Source organism: Xiphophorus hellerii, chromosome 7 (assembly GCF_003331165.1).
Source record: "Xiphophorus hellerii strain 12219 chromosome 7, Xiphophorus_hellerii-4.1, whole genome shotgun sequence".
Classification (NCBI taxonomy): Eukaryota; Metazoa; Chordata; class Actinopteri; order Cyprinodontiformes; family Poeciliidae; genus Xiphophorus; species Xiphophorus hellerii.
Window position 1 is genome coordinate 19,342,066 of NC_045678.1, and position 17,788 is coordinate 19,359,853.

General features: G+C 46.0%; 1 protein-coding gene across 3 annotated transcripts in view; it reads right to left on the bottom strand.

Moving 5' to 3' along the window:
• The window catches only part of galnt13 (polypeptide N-acetylgalactosaminyltransferase 13), a 59,491-nt gene that overhangs the window by 13,263 nt on the left and 28,440 nt on the right, over positions 1 to 17,788 (bottom strand). For 2 of the 3 annotated variants that reach the window (XM_032568279.1, XM_032568280.1), the window contains 3 exons: positions 17,247 to 17,345; positions 16,295 to 16,429; positions 13,870 to 14,096 (listed from right to left, as the gene is read on the bottom strand). In XM_032568279.1, coding sequence (XP_032424170.1) covers positions 13,911 to 14,096; positions 16,295 to 16,429; positions 17,247 to 17,345 — 420 coding nt within the window. In that variant the 3' untranslated portion in view covers positions 13,870 to 13,910. The remainder of the gene's footprint in view (positions 1 to 13,869; positions 14,097 to 16,294; positions 16,430 to 17,246; positions 17,346 to 17,788) is intronic. The other variant, XM_032568281.1, reaches the window with a different exon arrangement.

Sequence of the window (17,788 nt, forward strand, 5' to 3'; positions counted from 1 at the left end):
GTCAGTAGAGCTGTCTGATTCCGATGTAACATCCAGCAACCCCGGGTCTGTAGGCCGGCACTTCATGCCGATAGCATCCATCCTGGCCAGATTAGTGCTTCTCTGGGGTCCGATGTATCAGGCTTTGCACAGATTTTCCTCAAAGCCTTGAGGTGGCCCTGGTTGGCAGGGTTCTTTCCAACCCGTCTGGTGGCCCTTCTCTGCTGCAGGGCTGTAAATATGGGAGAGGGGTAGGGTAAGTCAGGCTCCAACCCCCTCCACACCCACTTCCAGTGGAACACCCTCCAGTAGTCCGGCCGAGGAAACGCGCCTTGGGCGGTGCCAGTTTTCAGCGCCTGGTCATACCAGGATTCGTGTTTGTACCCTATTGGGGCAGGCACTGAGATGTAGGTGTATAATGATTGTCCATGCAGAGTTAGTCTAGTGCGGTACCCCCAGGATGACGGAGTATAAATCCTCTGGTGTGGTGGATTGGGGTAGACCCTGTCTATTTCCAATTTCAATGGAAGCCTGGTGTTATTAAATATGTAACATTCTGGATTTATTTCCCTCTTTACTATGGTTCTCGCCATACTTCGTGAAGTGGTCCAAATGACCATGTCATTGAGTGAAACTTCACAATACAGTCCTTGCAGTGGTTCAAGATAATGGGGACCCCACCTAATCCGTAGCTCGATCCCCTGTACCCTGAAATACACTGTATTAAAAGTCCATGGTAAAGATCTTGGGCACATAGGTGAGATTGATGCAAAATTAACCGTGTTTTCGGATCCTCTTCCTTGCCAAGCAGGCGGTGCGGTAGGGATAAATAAATGTGGCTTCGTGGAAGGGGGCGTCGTGTATTCTTCACTTTCCCTTACCTGTTTGACGTTTTGGAAATTGGTGGGTCGGAGATATATGAGATACTTGAGAAAATAGGCCTCGGTGAGCGGATTGGAAACAGTGAAGTCTTCTCTTGGCATATCGAGTAGAATGGAGGTGGTAGGGAGTCTTAAAAACGGGCCTCTGTCTGATAGTCCTGATGAGACTCCAACCCCCACTTTGAACAATCTAGTCACAAAACACTGTCTCCCCTTTCGTTTTTTGGTTTTTTGCTGACCTGCAGACTTGACGACTCGTTTTTCTCCTTCCGGTGCGTCCATCAGTCTTGGTTTGTCTTTTTCCATGGAAATGCTGAGGCGAGCTTCTGCCAGGCGTGAGTTTTGGGTTTCTTCTTGGGAGGCTCCGGCTCCGTGCTGGACACGGTGGCGTAGGGCTGCTCGTCTGGTACCACTTCGATGGCTGCTCCGACTGAGTAGATTCCTTTATAGGGGACGGTGATCATGCGCACTGACAGCTGGACGTGACAGGAGGTGCTAGGATCAGAGGGCGTACCCGCCCTGTGAGCCACGCCTCCCGGGTGTTGCAAAACTCCATCCCGAAACTGGGATTCCGCTGTCACCCAGTACAGGCAAGACTTCTCTTTTGGTCTCATCGCGTTGCTGCCCCACCCGTCCACTTCAGTGGTGTAGTAATACATATCTGAGCTGCGCACCCCATCTTCCCGTGGTGCATCCGGCAGATCTACTATAGGTATTGTGCAGTCATTGATGACCTCCAAAATCAGATGTGCCCAAGTAGTCAGTTCCCAGGGGCCTATCCACCCACCGTTAACGGCTTGCTCTCGGGCGTCATCTGGGAGTGCACTTAGCTCCTCAGCTGATGGTTGGTATGCATGAGGCCGATGTACCCGGAAGACCACAGGAGAGTGGTTGGCATTCAATGGTGGAAATGACAGGGAAGCTCTAGCAGCGTCATACGGCCAGGCGGCTTGAACAGAATCCCACAGGACATCATGGGGCCCTTCTTCCCTATTCCACACCCATGGGTCCAGTTCTTCTGGAGTGTTCGGAGGGGCGGAAGGTCCTGGTAATATTATCGGTATGGGGCTCCCATAGTTCGACTGCACTTGCCCATAGGTTCTGTAATATCGCAGCGAGCTGTAAAACCTTGTCACTTGCCACCCTTCAGCTTCGCCTGTCAGTGTTACCTCTCCGCTCCTCAGCTGTTCCTTGCACACAGGACAGTGGTGTAGCTCATCTCCGTCCCACGTGCAATAACAAGTTCTTGGTTTTTCCTTGAGCCACCCCCATTGGGTTTCCAACTTAAGCCGGGGCAGGTAACCCACTCGGCAGTTCCCACAGATTGTATTGTTCAACACCGTGACCGGGGAGACGCGAAGATGTTGTAGCATCTCTGCGGTAGCTCCCTGGTGCCTTGGCTTCTCACGGCCTGGTCCTTCCCAGATAATGGGGAGATGGTGGTCCGTTAAACAAACCGGACAGCCGCTTTTAGCTTTTCCCCAAACCAGCATTTCTCTCTCCTCTGACAGGACTCCATTTTTAGCCCAATCCAATTTCTTCAGGGCTCGTCCTGCCCAAATCCCTGAAGGTGTTCTCCTAATTACAACCACCCCTTTCACGGTGGCCAGTCCGAGATAGGGTGGAATGGTACATGATTCACTGGCCATTTCACCGGCTTCTGTTTCACTTTAGTCAGGAACTGGCTTGAGCTGCTCAACTCCTTGGATCCCTTTTCTTTCCAGCAATACTGTGTTCCTATCCAGTACTTTCTATAATAATGAAAGGCTATGGTCTCCCTTATGGTGCTGTAATCTTGGTCCCGATAGACGGTTACCAAAAAGGAGAGAGTCTGGAGGAATATCGGAAGAAGATGTGGCACGGACTCGAGCGGGGCCTAGTGATGGCCAGCAACGAAGGCATGAGAAGAGTAATGGTGAGCGTACAGGGACTGAGATCGACGGACCTGCCAAGGGACACCGCCAGGTCGATCGCAGAGAACGGAGTGGTAAATATAACCAGGACCAACAGTCATTTCTTTGTGTGCAAGGAAGTGGTGGTGGTGGTTGACCCCCGTCTGCATCGACTTCGCACTGAGCAAGGGGTGCAATTGGCAGCTGAGATGGAGGAGCAATGCCGCATTAGCCATCCGTCACAAGAAGTCAAGAAATATCCCTTAAAAGTTCCCCAGAGTGAGGTTTCAAACACCACCCAGATAGGTAAAGCCAAGGCCGTGCAGCCACCCAGGATAAAGATAAAGGAGGCACCTGTTGAACCAGGGTTCTCCGCAGCAAAGTACGTTAAGGAGTTCTCATTCGAAGAGAGCCGCAGTGAACTGAGAAAACCCAATGCGGGAAGAGTCAAGAATGAGCAGCCGACGGTCCCGAAAGAAGAAGGACCGATGAAACCAGCTAAGATTCGACCGCTGAACTCCCCCAGGAGAGAACCTCTTCGACAACAGCAGTATGAGGACATCAGCGACTCGGAGGACGAAGAGGAGCAACCGGAGATCGAACATCCTAGAGAAGAAGAAGAAAGTGATCACGGCAGCGTCCTCTCCGACCCGAAGCAACCACCGACAGAGCACAAGATACTCCGAACAGGACAGCACCGGGGTAAGAAGAAAGAAATGGAAACCTTTGACATCGAGAAATCCTCTGAAAGACTGGCAAGAGATGTGACCTGGGGTCCAGTGCAGGCTAAGGACGGACGGCGTACGTATATACCCGAGGTCGGCCAAACCGAGTACCAGATCCCGGCAGGATGGGCCAGCAGATTGGGAGACCGGGTGCAGCTCGAGGTGGAAGCGACAATCGGAGAATGGGCTAACATCCTGATGACACCATCCTGCTCCACTCTGACGGCACACTATTCCCTGACTACCAACTTCAGGAACGCATACATTGGAATTATGTATGATGTGATGCTGCGACGACTGAAGAAAGCCGCTTACAAGTACTCCAGGGAAACTCAACAGCAGCTGGACGAAGTGTCGGCTGATGAAGAGGAACCTCAGGCGACGTCTTCGGAGCCAGGACCGCAGATCCCGGCGAGACAACCAGAGGTGTCAGCTCAGCTACCTGCCACTAATACAGGACAGGACGCTTACGCCGAGCTGAAGAATCTAAGGCTGGTGATTAGGAGTAAAAACGCAGATGAAAACAATGAAGAATACTTGAAAGATGTTTGGCCAACCGTGCTGTCTACCACCAACCATGAAGGAGCCAAAAAGTTGTGGCTGACCAGCGTGACCACGGACCCGATGGTTGGGACGGATTCAGCACAGAGCAACTACGAAAGGCTGGTATTGGAGGACATGGATGATGAAGAGTCCCAGGTGAAGAGGGCCAGAGGACGGCTGGACAGAGGAAGCCGGTTGGAACCGCTTTGGCACACACTTAAGCAGACCGTTTCCCCTGCGAGATATGTGAAAGTACTGCGTGAAGTGACAAAAGGACGCAGAGGAGAGATCGTGTTCGTGAAGTTGCCAGTGAGAAGCACGACGGTCGCTCAGATGGATGTAGCAGTGCAAGGATTCGACCTGGAACAGCAGTACTACGAAGACAAAAGGAAGAAGGAGGCTAGCCAACCGGCAAAGCCACCTGGAAGGGTTAACATCCGACAACCATCCAACTTCCAGAGCAGACCGTTCCAGCAAGGAGCACCGCCATCCAACTTCCAGAGCAGACCGTTTCAACAAGGAGCACCGCCATCCAACTTCCGGAACCGGCCGTTCCAGCAGAAACCACCAGGACCACAAGGGAAACCGACCAACCCTCCGGCTCCATCAAACCAGCCAGGAAAAGGTCAGTTCCTGACAGATGAGGAGTATAGAAAATTGAGCCCAGAAGAGAGGACGGCCCTCCGTGAGTCCCGTAAAGCCGGGGCCGGAGGGTCATCAAAGTAATGGCGTCCAGGTCGCGGGTCATTCTAGAAAATGCCTACTGGGAGGGGGACGAAATCTACGCTAGAGTGGAGGGAGTACCCTACCTGGTAGACACAGGAGCGGAGGTGTCTATGACCCGCAAAGACCTAATAACAGCAGGACACCTGAAGGTTCAGTTTGCTAATGGAAAAATAGAAGAAATGCCATATGGGACCTGGAAAGGAGTAGTGTGGGTGAAAGGTCCCTACAATCTCCTCACAGTTAAAGACTTAGACGAACTCAGTAAAAAGAAAGGCACACATCGCCGACTGGAGCGAAGGCTGACAAGTTTGAAAGCAAGATTGGTGAAAGTCGGCCCGACCCAAACAGGATCAGAGAAGCAAGGCTGGTACAAACCGGTCGACATACCAACGGTGACAGAACAGAAACTTGAAGAGAGTGACTTCTCCCCGGCTGGGAAAGAGAAGCTGCGTGAGATCATCGTTACGGCGCAGGTGGCACGGTTCAAGAACGATTGTGGAGATTTGGGCCCAAAGTTTGTTCATCACATCGAAGGTGGGGTTCATCCACCTGTTCGGCAGTACCCGTTGAACCCAGGAGCAGTCGAGGAGATGGACAAGATTGTGAAGGAACTGGGTGCCCTAGAAATCATCAGAGAGGAACTCAACCCGATCACCAACAGCCCCATCCAGGCGGTGAAGAAACCTGAATCGGCTGGAGGGGGTTGGAGGCCAGTTATCAACTTCAAGGCCCTGAATCGGAGAACGATAGCAAACCGAGCCAGTCTAATCAATCCACAAGGAGCGTTGAAAACTCTTCGAGTCAAGAAGTTCAAGTCTTGCATCGACCTAGCTAATGGATTTTTCTCCCTACGCCTCGCCAGACAATCGCAAGGTAAAACTGCATTCACCCATAAAGGCAAAAGCTATGTGTGGCAAAGGTTACCCCAGGGCTACAAGAACTCCCCAAATGTGTTCCAGTCAGCAGTGATGGAAGTACTGGGGGACGTAGGTGCTACTGTGTACATTGATGATGTTTTTATTGCCGATGACACAGAGGAAGAACACCTAGAGAGGCTACGAAAAGTGGTTGAAAATCTCACCAAGGCAGGTCTGAAACTAAACCTCAAGAAATGTCAATTTGGGCAGTTCCAAGTGAATTATCTGGGTTTCCAAGTCACGTCGGACTTGGGACTCTCTGATGGGTACAGAGAAAAGCTGACGAACATTCAACCACCTCAGTCAGAAAATGACTTACAGAAAATATTGGGGTTGTGCAACTATGTCAGAGACCATGTGCCCAACTATCAGAAATATGCCAAACCCTTGTACCACTGCCTGAGGAAAAGTGAGGACGATGAGAAAGACGGAAAAAGACCCTGGGTTTGGACAGCAGCCAATCAACAGAACTTAGAGGAACTGAGAAGGGCCATTCAAGCAGCTGTGAGATTGGAGCCAAGAAGTTTGTCAGAAAGACTAGTGGCAGAAATCAGCTGCGAGAATGACGATGCCATGATCAAAGTGAGTAACGAAAATGGAGGCTTGGTTACCCTGTGGAGTTACACCCTAACTTCTGTTGAGAAGAAATACCCGCAGGAAGAGAAAGAGCTAGCGGTGTTAGCCCGCTATTGGGGTGTGCTGAAAGACTTAGCACAAGGACAACCAGTTAAAGTCATCACACAAAGCCAAGTTCACAAGTATCTAAGAAAAGGGACTGTGGAAAGTACTAAAGCAACTAACACACGGTGGGGAAGATGGGAGGACATCTTGCTGGACCCGGAGCTTGAAATTGGGCCAGCACAACCCACCAGTAAGAAAAAACCACAAGAAACACCTGAGAAGCCAGGACAACCGGAATGGACAATCTACACCGATGGATCCAGAAAGGGGTCCGACCAGTCGGCATACTGGGGATTTATTCTGAAGCAGGATGGCAAAGAGAAATGCCGTCAGAAAGGAAAGGCCCCCGGTAGTGCTCAAGCCGGAGAAGTGACGGCAGTACTGGAAGGATTGCTGGAGCTGGTGAAAAGGAAAATCAAAAGTGCCAGGTTAGTAACCGACAGTTACTACTGTGCTCAGGCCCTTAGAGAGGACTTGGCCATTTGGGAAGAAAATGGTTTCGAGACAGCAAAGGGCAAGCCAGTGGCACACAAAGACTTGTGGAAAAAGATTGCTGAGCTAAAACTGCAGTTGGAAATAGATGTTGAGCATCAAAGAGCACACACGCATGAGGGAGCTCATTGGCGTGGGAATGATGAAGTGGACTGTTATGTCCAACAAAGAAAGATCGTCTTTGTCGGTACCGAGAAGTGGGACAGTACTCCCAGAGGACGGGAGGTCCCAGAAGAATACGTGGTCGAGGTCGTGCGGAGCGTGCATGAGGCCCTTGGACATGCGGGCGTACGACCTACCCGTAAGGAGCTGGAGGAGCAAGATCTTTGGATCCCAGTAAAACAAGTCCAACGCGTGCTAAGAGACTGTGAAGTGTGTGGTCAATACAACGCAGGTCGCCGAGGGCAGCGGATGGATGGGTTGTCCATCAAAAGCACGGTCCCCTGGGGCTCAGTCTGCATGGATGTTGCAGGTCCCATGGGGATAACAGGAAGGAGAGGTGAGAAGTACCTCTTAGTGCTGGTGGATTCTATGTCGGGGTTTGTAACTACAAAAGCAGCCAGGAAAGCAAACGGCAACAGCGTTGTCGGCATGCTGGAACAAGTGTGCAGTGCCCTGGGAATCCCGAAAGAGCTGCGCACGGACAATGGGACTCATTTCCGTAATTCACAGGTTGACCGGTGGTGTCAGAAGTATGGAGTGATGCGAGTTTACTCGCCACCCTACACCCCACAAGCCAACGGAGTGGTGGAACGAGCCATTGGGTTAGTAAAAAGCTGGATAGCTAAAAATGCTAACACCAACAGCTGGAGCACCCAAGCGGTGGAAATAGGGCAGGCCCTGAACGACAGAAGCAGAGCCGAGAGACCCGCCCCTGCGATGGAACTCAACCAACGGCCGTTCACCACGAAGGAAGTGGGGCGGGGCTCCAGCGACAAAAAGGAGAAGCTGACGCCCAGAGTGCCATTCCGAGAGGGACAGCGCGTGTGGGTCAAAGCAAGAGAGCAACCTGTACATGCAGCAGTAAAACCCAAGTTTGAGACAACTGACATCGCCAAGAAAGGACTGGGTCCCATCGCCCCACCTCTGGTTCTTTATTCGACTGTTGGTCTCGTCTCAACCCAGCCATCTCAGACTCCGCAACAAGACTTGGAGGAAGGACAAAGGTCCCTCAGGGATGAGGAATTGGGTTTCATAAAAAGGATTCGGACCCGTTCTGCTTTGTCTCCTTTCTACGAAGGGTTTTTCCACACAAGGCAAAGACCTCAACCAAGGCTGCTAGAAGTTCCTGTTGCCAAAAGATCCGCCATCGCCTGGGTATGAATTGAATCTGCTCATTGAAATTCCATTTCAGAACGTGCGACTTAACTGCTAGGGAAAGGAATCAGGGTAGTAGGATTGTACATGTAAATTTTATTACACTGTTTTTGAATCATATACGATTGATTATTGATTTGTATGTCGCATATCCCTGCTTAAGCTTGCTTAATAAATTTATACTATAAAATTCTAATGAGGTTGGTGGACATTGGAATTAATAGAGTCATTTAATCTTTGTCCAGTTCTTTTAATTAAGGTAAAACTAATGTACATGATTCCAGTAAATAGGAGGCTTCATAATTTCCTTTGGTGAGAGTAAATAATGACCCTGGGACTTACATCTAAGTCACTAAACATAATCTAGCCGGTTCCAAGTGCAAGTTACGATTTAGAAAGTGGGCTACCGTTAACAGAAGTGGTTATTGGAATTATGCAGCTGCGAGGGCTACTCAGCTGATTGTTTCTTAACTGTAAAGGGTCATAACTTCTGGATTGGAGGTAGTTAGAGCTAGACGAATCACTTTCGCCACCAGTTTAAATAGATTATCTCTTATAGAGTACTTTTAGGGTAATACCCAGGTCTCAGAGATTTTCCGGACCTGTTAGACGGAGAACTGGTCAGTAGGCAGCCCTGGGGAGTAGTGAGGAGTGGGCGGGGCTGACTATTGCAGGATAACCTTCATGGCGGACGAGCCCCCATACGTCTCCTCGAGTTGCTGCACTACAGGATGTTTCCAGCAATTTTAACTCTGTTTTGTAACATTTTCCTGCCTGGTTCTTTAGATTGCGTCGGAAGTTTTTGTTGTGGATCTTGTATCTATCGTTGGTGAACACAATTAGTCCATCTCCCTCAAGATCCCATATTCCTCCAATAAACTGATAAATCATGTGCCCGGATTGCAGCCTTATGCTGATTGTTCCCGGTGGTATTTCGGCTAACTCTCGGGCCATCCTCCAGGCATCTGATTTCTGAGTCTTCTTCTTGGGGCGGCCGGGGCCCCACTGCTCCCCGTCCGATTCCTCCTCGTCCTCGTCGGAACTGCTGGCCGCTGAAGTTTTCGTAGGTGGCTGTGGATGCTTCCTCTCCGTGCTGTGGACTCGGGGACGAAACCCGGGCTCCAGACCTTGTCGAGGGGACCAGTCCTTGGCCGCCTCTTCCATCGCTGCCCACTGCTCCTTAGTGAGACTGTCGACGAGCTGTCCTTCGGGGTTTTCCTCATCGGCTGGTGCAGGTGGGATGTCCTCGTTCCGCGATGGACCCGGTGGAGCTGAGGGACCTCCGTCGTTGTCGTCGCCGCTGTCGTCGCTGCTGTCACCGCCGTCGTTGTCGTCGCTGCCGCCCGTCAGGTCTATCAGAGCCCTTGAAGGTTGCTCCTGCTGGCGAGTCGGTGTCGCGGCTCTGCTGGGCAGTCGGGACGGAGCTTCAGCCACCTCCGACTCCGCCCGATCGGGGACCTGCTCTCTTTCTTTGTCCCTTTTGTAGGAAAAAAGTCTCTGTAGGGCCTCAGAGCACTCCTTGTAATGGCGCACTCCCTTGACCTGAGGGTTTACCAGGATTCCGTCGATACCTGCTGCCATTGTAGCGGTCTTTACCACACGGTCATACTTCTCGGAGGGGCTGTAGACAGTCCGCAGCTGACCGTCCGTCCATCCTTCAAGAAGCTTAGCGAACCATTCCAGCCATTCTGCAGCCTCCGTCTTCTTGGTGACCTTCACTGGGCATCTGACGACTCCCAGGCGGTGACCATACTTAAGCTGGGTGCAGTAGTATACGTGATTCCGCACTAGGATCTCCAGTAAGTCCCGAGCCCTGTCTTTACTGGTGGTGTAGTGAGAGTCAAAGAACATTCTTTTATTTATCTCAGTCCAGGATTCCAATCCATCGCCGAGTAGTATCAGCTGTACAGGAATTCGTGTTAGAATAGATTGGGAAAGACGGGATTGATGATTTTCCCCGTCTTGGCTGATGTGGCTTGCCCCTTGTCCCATTGCTGGCTTTTGCAGGGGATTCAGTTCCCCTCCTTCTTCGTCTTCACTCATACTTGTCTTTGTCTTCGAGTTGCCTATCCCCCAAAGCCTCTCTTTGCGCTTTCGAGTAGGGATGGGTCCAGGCTGTGTTGGCTACTGGCTTCACTGTCTGGATCTGGTCATTCTATCCTCAGTAGAAGCTTTCCCTCACCTGTATGCTATACAGTTACTGCGAGGGTTGTGACTGATGGCCTTATCAGTCACCACTAACTCTCTTCCCTATGAGTTAGTAACCCAAGTGAGCTATTCAGAGTCTCACATCTGTTTTTACCGACTTGGTTTCTTTGGGGCCCGCCTACTCAGTTGTGCGCCGCCCCACGTTGGGCGCCATGAAGGTTATCCTGCAATAGTCAGCCCCGCCCACTCCTCACTACTCCCCAGGGCTGCCTACTGACCAGTTCTCCGTCTAACAGGTCCGGAAAATCTCTGAGACCTGGGTATTACCCTAAAAGTACTCTATAAGAGATAATCTATTTAAACTGGTGGCGAAAGTGACTCGTCTAGCTCTAACTACCTCCAATCCAGAAGTTATGACCCTTTACAGTTAAGAAACAATCAGCTGAGTAGCCCTCGCAGCTGCATAATTCCAATAACCACTTCTGTTAACGGTAGCCCACTTTCTAAATCGTAACTTGCACTTGGAACCGGCTAGATTATGTTTAGTGACTTAGATGTAAGTCCCAGGGTCATTATTTACTCTCACCAAAGGAAATTATGAAGCCTCCTATTTACTGGAATCATGTACATTAGTTTTACCTTAATTAAAAGAACTGGACAAAGATTAAATGACTCTATTAATTCCAATGTCCACCAACCTCATTAGAATTTTATAGTATAAATTTATTAAGCAAGCTTAAGCAGGGATATGCGACATACAAATCAATAATCAATCGTATATGATTCAAAAACAGTGTAATAAAATTTACATGTACAATCCTACTACCCTGATTCCTTTCCCTAGCAGTTAAGTCGCACGTTCTGAAATGGAATTTCAATGAGCAGATTCAATTCATACCCAGGCGATGGCGGATCTTTTGGCAACAGGAACTTCTAGCAGCCTTGGTTGAGGTCTTTGCCTTGTGTGGAAAAACCCTTCGTAGAAAGGAGACAAAGCAGAACGGGTCCGAATCCTTTTTATGAAACCCAATTCCTCATCCCTGAGGGACCTTTGTCCTTCCTCCAAGTCTTGTTGCGGAGTCTGAGATGGCTGGGTTGAGACGAGACCAACAGTCGAATAAAGAACCAGAGGTGGGGCGATGGGACCCAGTCCTTTCTTGGCGGTGTGAAGTCCGAGCTTCCCCGTGGTTCTGCAGTGCGGTCCGTAGTTTAATCTGCTTCTGCAAGTTGTTTCTCCTTCTGCGCCGCCGGACTGGGAACAACTGGTTCCTCTTTTCAGCCCCTTTTTAAGCATCTCCCCACCATGTGTGTGTATGGGGAGGGTTTGGTCTACGTGACGTTCTTCACATCTGCTGTTGATTAAAAAAAATCCCCACATTTCTCAACCTGTCTCAACCTGTTCTTGCTGACCGTAGTGGAAAGTCCTGTACTTCCTCATTGCCCGTTGCTTCAGCCAAACTCACCGCACCATCCATCCTGCGCGCTCTGGCCATCTGTTCAGAACTGCTTGCGACATTTCCTGTTTTCAGGGCTGTACTGCATTCCTCTCTTCTCCTCTAACTCACTATTATTTATTATAACTCATTAAACACATTCAACCTGTTGTTAAACCTGTTTGAATTAATTTCAAATGATTACAACTTCACATTATCACAAGTTTGATCGGAGTTAATAATCAATCACATCTCTCACTTATTATAATTCATCAACCATATCTTTCCACAGTTAAATCATTACAGAAATCTTTACTGAGCACATTTCAGAAAATGCTTTTCAGAAGGTTATTATGTGATTACTTGTATTCATTGTACTATTCATTCATATTCAATTTAATTAGCTCTTAATCAAACTACAAGATTACTTATTTTCTCTCAGGCCTCTATGCACCTTTTCTGCATGCACCCGGAAGGATCTCACACCCTATGCCAGTTTTCTTGACAGTCTATAAGTTGGTAACATTCCTCATAATTGAATGCTGGACCATAACTTATTCGTTATATCACAATCATTAATGATCAGGGCATCTCTTTGCTGGAGGAAGACTCATCAGGCTGACTCAGTTCTTATTGAGAGACATATTTTTCTTTTCGTTTAAAAATTCTAAGTTATGATAGCAAGAGACATCAAGAGAGGAGTGTTACAATGGAGGGCAGGGAAAATGTACCTTAAATGAAATTAGCAGAACTGAGGAAGTCCAGTTCTTTGCTCATAATTATTTCATGCCAGCTTTAGGGCAGAGAAAACTCCCATCCTAACCTCTCAGCAAATGAAGCAGGGCCTCCGGAGCAAGTTACAGACCGTTTGCGCAGCTGAGACCAGCTAATTAAATGAAGACTGCTTCGAACCATCCTTTCTGTCACCAGGCAGCACACTACACTTGCATCGAGGCATAAGAGTCACCATTTTGACTGTGGAGATCTACAAGGCTGGCTTATTTTCTTTTTCCTTTTTTTTCTTTTCAGGCGCTTTCCTTTTATTTCAAGGCAGAGTGAAGCAATAGTTTCGTTTGCTTTAATGATGACTGGGTCTTGCATCCGTGCTTCCTTCTTCTTAGGGCAATGTCAGAAGGAACTCAGAGCGCGACCAGCAAATCAGGCCATCTAACAGCACGTCACTTTGCTGCCATGACTCCGACACACACCACAAGTTCTGGGAGCTCCTAGCTCAATTTATGGAGCCGGGACACAAAAACGGTGGCATTCTACATGCTCTTTAGCTGTTTGAGAGTCACCAAGGTTTAGGACTCTGAAGTGCAAACTTGAGATTAGTCTGCAGAACAGAATAGGCTATAGAGAAAATGACAGGCGCAAAGGCGGGAAAATAACAACCCTGAAATGAAAAGAAAAGCGGAGCAAAAGAACATCTCTTACAGAGCTATGTAAATAAGTAGGCAGAGTGGTGAAAAGCCCTGATGATTGGGATTCAGTGCTTTAACAATCTGAACATGGCACACAGTGTGCACAGCTGCTTCAGACCAATAAGAGAGCCATCTGAATGTCCAGAGCCATGAAAAGGTAGCTCCACAATGAAGGATCACTTCAAAGAACTTGTAAACAATAGCTGACCCATTTCAATCATGTGTGCTGGTAGATAATCAGCTAAAAATAAACACGTCCTCCTCCGTTTCAAACATCACTCACCAGGCGTGGGCAGACCAGGACACAGCCAGTGAATATTCACATCAAAATAAAACATTCATGTTGGAAAATAAATGTCAAATGAGATCTAATTTAGCATGAAGTCTAGCTAAAGGTCCTGCAGATAAGATCTTATACACTGAAGCATCTTGAAGGGACATCTGTCATTGCTTAATGTTCTTCTGCCCTGTCTTCATGGATTCCCTCAAAAAGGTCACCAGTAAAAGCTTTTTAATGCTTCATAGAACAATCTGCATCCACATTCTAAGACCTGAAAGAAGCACAACATGCTCTGATTCCATCTGCTCTTCCTGCAAAAAGCAAATAAAATATCTAAAGTGACAATCTGCTCTGGAGGCAGCTACCGACTAAACAATCTAACCGATCTAAACTACATTGCTAAACTATATCGCAACAGCTAACGTGCTCACCTCATGCCCCCAAAACACTGCCCCAAAGAGCAGATGTTAGTTTAGAGAATATAATCGGTGGGACTGAAGTAAAGGTGTCTAGCGACCTCCAGGCGGGTGTAGTTGTGGAGGATCCACGCCTGTAAAGGGCTGTTGTTACAGTACTCCACAGTGGGGCCGTAGGTGCCGTCCTCCAGACGGCTGATGGTCAGGCATGACTGGGTGATGATGTGGAGGAAGGTGTGTTTCTGCACGGATCCAGGAAGGAAGAGGAACACATGGTCGTAAAGGCAAGTAAGACAATTATTTATATTCTCTAACTGGGGTGTCAGTTTTTTGCAGCAAAAACAAACAAATCTAAAGAGAATCATAACTGGAACAAATTGTCTGACCCAAACTTTGACACTTCATACCTTTTTATTAGTCCCAGTTGAGGAAAAACATGTTTATTTACTACAGTCTCAGGCTTCAGGTGTATTTAAAGGCATTAAGTTATATGTCAATTTTTTACAAAATTTTATAAGCAAATGTGGCCACACTAATCTTTAGCTTTCTCTACTTTTTTCAGATTTAAGTCAGAATTATGTCTTGGCTGCTCCAATGATATTCATGAATTAATATTACTTCCACTTAGAAGAAACATAGTGGTAAATTGAGAAGATAACTTTCAACTTATATCTACTAGGAATAATTTGGATTTATCTGAAAGGCACACATGTGTACCTATTGTGAACTTTTATTTTAGTATAAAACTTTGTGGTCTCAGATGAATATATTTTACATAGGCTGCTTATATTTAAACACTGAATATGATGTGCATTTAAGATAATCTAGTTCGCACATAATGTAAATGTCATTAATGAAATGTTAACAGAATTTTAAAATATTAGCGGCACATCTTAAAAAAATTATGACAACAGCTTACTTTTGACAATGCATAACAGCATTTAAAATTAAAAGAGGTTTCAATTAACAACTTTACAACAGAAATATGAAAACTTAAATGTGTTAAAGTGAAACTGATGACCAGCCGAATTTTTCCACAGTTCTCTAGTGACCCAGGATTCAGACGTTGTCAGTCACACCTGTGCTAAAAATAACCTTGACCGCATTAGTCGTGAAAACCCAACACTGTTTACCGGTCTGGTCTGCTTCATTCATTATTTATTCACATTGTTTTTCAACTTTCCAAAAGTGCCCTGAGAACAAAAGCGTAATTAAAGAATTTCCCCTGGGGTTTGCTCTGTGCTTGATGGGAACAGCCTGTGGGCTTCTTCGCCTCGCCATATCGAAACATCAGCAATGTGACAACTCAATCACTCACAGATTACGCTGCAGGACTTTTCATGCATCTCTCCAGAGATTTCAAAATTCATAAATAGTTAAAACACAAACACTTTTCCAGTTCCATAAGCCCTAATGTATTTTGACCAGTCAGGCAATGAAGTCTTAAGAAGGCTTAGGGAAGGCTATTTGTACTTCTCCCAGGAGCATAAAATGCCGTGCTGTGTCTTGTACGCAACATCTGCTTTTTCATTTGGATGAATATTAAAGTTACAGCTTGCACAAACAGGAGTGTAAGGTAAAATGAAACCTTGGTGTTTAATATTCAGAATAAACCAATGTCATTAATCTTACTTTGGTTTTCTATTTTGCACTATAGAGCAGAAGATCAATATATTATGACATATGTGTGGATTTGTTTTGTATAAATTCAATGTTTTGTATAAATTTAGTAAATGTGTCTTATGACAAAACAAAAATGAACACAGAAGTAAGTACTTGCAAAGCATTGTTTATATATTAATTATAATCTTTGATTACTAAGAGGTTCTCTTGGCTTCTTAAAAATAATATTTGCTACAAAAATGTATTCGTATAAATTTGTCTTCTTTTATCTGTAATCACTGAAATGATAAAAATATCACATTAAAAGGAAATTAATAATAGCTGTAAAATTCTGTGACATTTTCCACCCCCTTTTCTTCAAGCTAAGAAAACATGCTCAAATTTCACATAGATTTACATATTCTAACCTAAGAACCACAGATTCTTCAAACTCGCTAGAGGATACCACTGCACTCAGAGCACAGGACATAAGCTAGAGGGAGATTAAGGCAGGAGAACTTTGACAGCTTACCTCAAAATCATACTCCCACTTGCCAACATACTATATGAAATGAGAGAAGATGAGAGGAGACACAGCTGCTGGATGGAAATAGCAACTCAACATTGAGCTGCTTAAAAAAATAAAAACCTACAAAAAACACACAACACCATCTAGTGGCAGAGAAGAGGCATCACATTTCCCAATTTTCTGCCATGTAATTTTTATTTGAGTAAACCACTGCCTTCGATTTGACAACATAATCATCAGAGGGCAAAACGGACCACATCCCACTGCCTCGATTTGGACTCTGGTTCCTGCAGGAAACACAGATCCTACCTCGGCGTCGTACTCAAACATCTGGTTGCCCTTCATGTGGTGACACTTGAGCATCTTGACGGGCCCGTTGAGTCTGGAGACATCCAAACAGAGGTCATCTGTCCGGATTTCTTTATCCGCTGTGTAGGAAAAGACCTGGGGAATGCAACACAAAGATTAATGAAAACACAATGAATCCATTCCAAAGGTGTAGAATACCTGAAGAACGTCTGGGACTTTCTACAGGGACAAACATTTATTCTAAATTTTCACTCTTTTAAGCTGCATGTTTGAGAATAAGCATTCAATAAAGATTATAATTTAAGATCTTTAAGGATAAACTAAACACTGGATTCAAAAAGGGACAAGTATACTTCTTATCACAGATCAAATCATAAAGAAAAAACAAAAAAGCAAAAGGTTAAAATGTTTTTTTCTGAATGGACAAGATCCCAAATATAATGGCTGATTAGTTTCCAAATGGATTACAGATAATTAAGTTGATGTTTTGGAGTTTTCATCACCAAGACTTGATCTCAGTGGGACAAAAATATTCAAGGCAGAACTGAGAAGGTCTGTGTGAGCAAGTCGGCCTGCAAACCTGGCTCAGTTGCACCAGTTCTCTCAGCAAGATTGGGACAACATTTTAGCAAACTATCATGAAAAAGTTGTGGAAAAATACTTAATTGTTTAAAAAGGCAGTAATCCGATATAACTACAAATAGTTTTTCAATAGCTCATTCTTTTTCAGCACTGTGCTGCTTTGTGGACAGTTGGGGATCCTGTGATCAAAGGCATGTTTACTGCTCATTCAAAAAAGCACTTATAATTTAAACATGAAAAGCTGATAAAAATATGAAACTTTATACAAGTTATCAATGGGGTCAAATATTAAAAGGTGGCCTTTTGTCTGTATAATCTATACATTTTAGAAAAGACATGCCTTAAGAGAGAAAATAGTTTGTTCCCTCACCTGGTTTCCACCCATGCCATGACAGTTGAAAAAGCCAACTTTCTCGTTCTCCTTTCTTCCCATGTTGTCCACACACTGGTTGGTCTCCACATTTCTGATCTGCAGGCCGGTACAGACCAATAATTTTACTATTCAAAGCATGCACTTTTCAAAACACAATACAGAAATCCATTTTGTCTTGTAAATGGTTAGTTGTGTATTTCTAAGCAGCTAAAGTCAGATTGCATAAAAGTCATAGATCTGAATATATTTTCCTCTTAGAAAACCCAAGATAGATTCATGATGGTGACGGAAACCACTGCAGTTAATTTTAACTGGTATCTATCAATGGCTTTTATCAAACAGGAAAGTTATCCAGCTTGCTGTTTTTAATGTTTTTACCAACCCATCCCATAGGAGAGGACGATATGACAAAATATGAAAATTTGTTTTTTACAGAAATACAATAATTGTGAGTTTATCACCATGCCCTTATGTTGAAACATATCTGTAAAAGAAATATAAATAGTATACTGACACATTTAGCCAAAAATGTGGCTCTA